Here is a 2,298-nt window from a genome sequence, read left to right as displayed (position 1 = left end):
TTAGTAGAGCATAAACGACCGAGTTCCAAACGTTTTCATACATTGTTCACTCTTGTTGGTCCAACATAAAATCAAATAAACTGAATAGCTGATCTTCCCTTCTGGTCATCATAAGACTAATTGAACACTGTCCATAATCGAACTATTCTCAAGGTAACGTACATTTCCTTCATACAGGTTACAAAATCATCTTTGCAGGTACTTTTATTCTTTGTCATTCAAGTTGCATCAGATGTTCCATAGAGACAAAATTGCCACTCCTGTAAAATTAGCCAACTGCTTATTAAGCTGGTAGAAAACACTCGCTTGCATTTCACCTATATGACTACGGTAGAAGGCAGGGTGAAGGACTGAGTAAATGGATTACCGACCCCAAACTATTCATCTAAAAGGCTGGGATATGGATGAGGGTTGAGTCAGTAAACTGTTCTTTGATTTGCCATCTCTGTTTTTGACAGTAGACGTTCGTTATAGCATAATGTAGTCCCGAGAAGAAGCATGATTTAGAAATTAGAGTTACAAGTATTTATAAAACAGAACATAAGATTCACTTTAAGAAAGTAAGTAATTACTTTTGGATAATACTTCTGCGTTTATGGAGATTCAATTACTCAAACGCAAGAACATGAACAATCAACAAGAAACAAGTCGTTTCATCTCATTGAATTCAAGACCTTTTGCGTTTTCGATGCATAACTTGGTCACTAATTTTAGAGACATTATCCTGCATCTTCCGTCCCACGGTGACCTTTCCCTTTAAATGGCAAAAGCAATCCATAACTGATTCCCATGGAAATCCATCCTCCTACTAGAACTCTCATTGCAGAATATCGCATGGGAGATCCTCCAAGATGAGCCCCAAGTCCTCCAAACGTAGCCAAACCTATTGATGTTACTATGACAAGCTTCAGAACTCTGTTGATGTCAGTAGCAATCATGACTGACAGCAGTGGTAAAAGTGAGCCACACAAGAATGCGAAACCTGATGCACAAGACGCCTTCATAGGGTTCGGTAAGGTTTCATAGTCATTGTCAGTCTCCGCTGCTCTTTCTTCCTCTGAAATCACCCTCATCAATGGTGACCTCTTAGGAGACATATATAGCAATTCCATTGCTGGTGACATCTCTCTCACAGTAGGCGATTTTCCTGGTGATGTTGCAGAGACGGATCCTCTTTTGGGTGTCATAGATGTTATGTTCACAAGCTTCACGTTGGTTGCTTCTCCGCCTTGGTTTTTCTTTGCTGGGGACGCCAATGTCAGCAAAACAGGCATGGAATTGGTGTTCATCTTAGTAGCTGGACTAGGAATGAGTTCAGGCTGGATACTCTCTTGGCCAAACAAGTGAGGATCAGAGTTTTTCGTCTGACCTACCTCCTCAATATCTCTCTGAGTAGCGACTGACACATATTCTCCAACAGCCATGCTACAAGCACCAGCAACAGCAGCAGCAACTCCTGCCAGGATCATATCCCACCGATCCTCGCTTGCAGCTGCCATGCCAAGCATAAGTGAAGTAGTAGAAAGCAGTCCATCATTTGAACCAAGTATAGCGGCTCTAAGCCACTGACCTCGTTGGACTCGATTAGCTCTATCTACTGGGTCATCATCAATAACAAGCTTGTGCTCAACACACGTTTCAAGTGTACCTGAAGCCATGGAAAAGGAAAGGAAAGTTTACTGTAGGAAGTAGGTACAAGGAGTACGTGTGGTTTACCATGTAAAGGCACGTACAGGCGTGTGGAGTTATATTAAAAGCAAGAACTGTGAAACCCAGGAAGTTTGGACTCTCACTAAGGACAACTTCATTGGTTGCACCGTGAAAGAGTACGAAAGAGAGGACGTTGATTCCTAGGTAGCTTATTCTCATTTTTCTGTTTCTCAGTGAGGTGACAAAAAATTTGTTCTGTACTCACGTGGAGAACTGAGTATCATTTTGCTTTTATATCACTAGTATATACCTTTCTGTGTCTTCATCATGAATTTTTTTAGTATAAACCTTAAGAAAAATGGTTGGATGTGATGGCAATATTGGTTCTTACTTTTAAAATCTAAGTCTTCAAGTTTGTCGGCTTAGGTCAGTAGAGTAAAGGCTCCTTCAATGTTTCATTTTATTTTTATTTTTGATAATGGATATATTGCAGTATAAGCTTCAAATAGAGGTTTCAACAGGAAGGTATAATCTACGCCATTTCTTTCCAACATTGACGCTATAATAATTAGAGGCTTCTTCCCTTCCCGCTATAATAATTAGCAAAGGAAGAAGCAGTTCATAAGACGTCTGTTTAGCTGAATTATC

General features: G+C 40.3%; 1 protein-coding gene across 1 annotated transcript; it reads right to left on the bottom strand.

The window, feature by feature from the left end:
* Positions 1–489: 489 nt before the first annotated feature.
* On the bottom strand, positions 490–1,725 carry LOC147491483 (vacuolar iron transporter homolog 2-like). Its single transcript, XM_086565897.1, has one exon. The coding sequence runs from the start codon at positions 1,656–1,658 to the stop codon at positions 720–722; it is 939 nt and encodes a 312-aa protein (XP_086422023.1). The 5' UTR covers positions 1,659–1,725; the 3' UTR covers positions 490–719.
* Between the last annotated feature and the right edge of the window lie 573 nt (positions 1,726–2,298).

The sequence above is a fragment of the Coptis chinensis genome, chromosome 6 (genome assembly GCF_015680905.1).
Source record: "Coptis chinensis isolate HL-2020 chromosome 6, ASM1568090v1, whole genome shotgun sequence".
NCBI classification, from domain to species: Eukaryota; Viridiplantae; Streptophyta; class Magnoliopsida; order Ranunculales; family Ranunculaceae; genus Coptis; species Coptis chinensis.
This window is presented reverse-complemented; position numbering and strand designations above follow the sequence as displayed.

Bases quoted from the DNA above. Each gene is read 5' to 3' on its own strand.
- LOC147491483 (XM_086565897.1), bottom strand. From the start codon at position 1,658: ATGGCTTCAGGTACACTTGAAACGTGTGTTGAGCACAAGCTTGTTATT.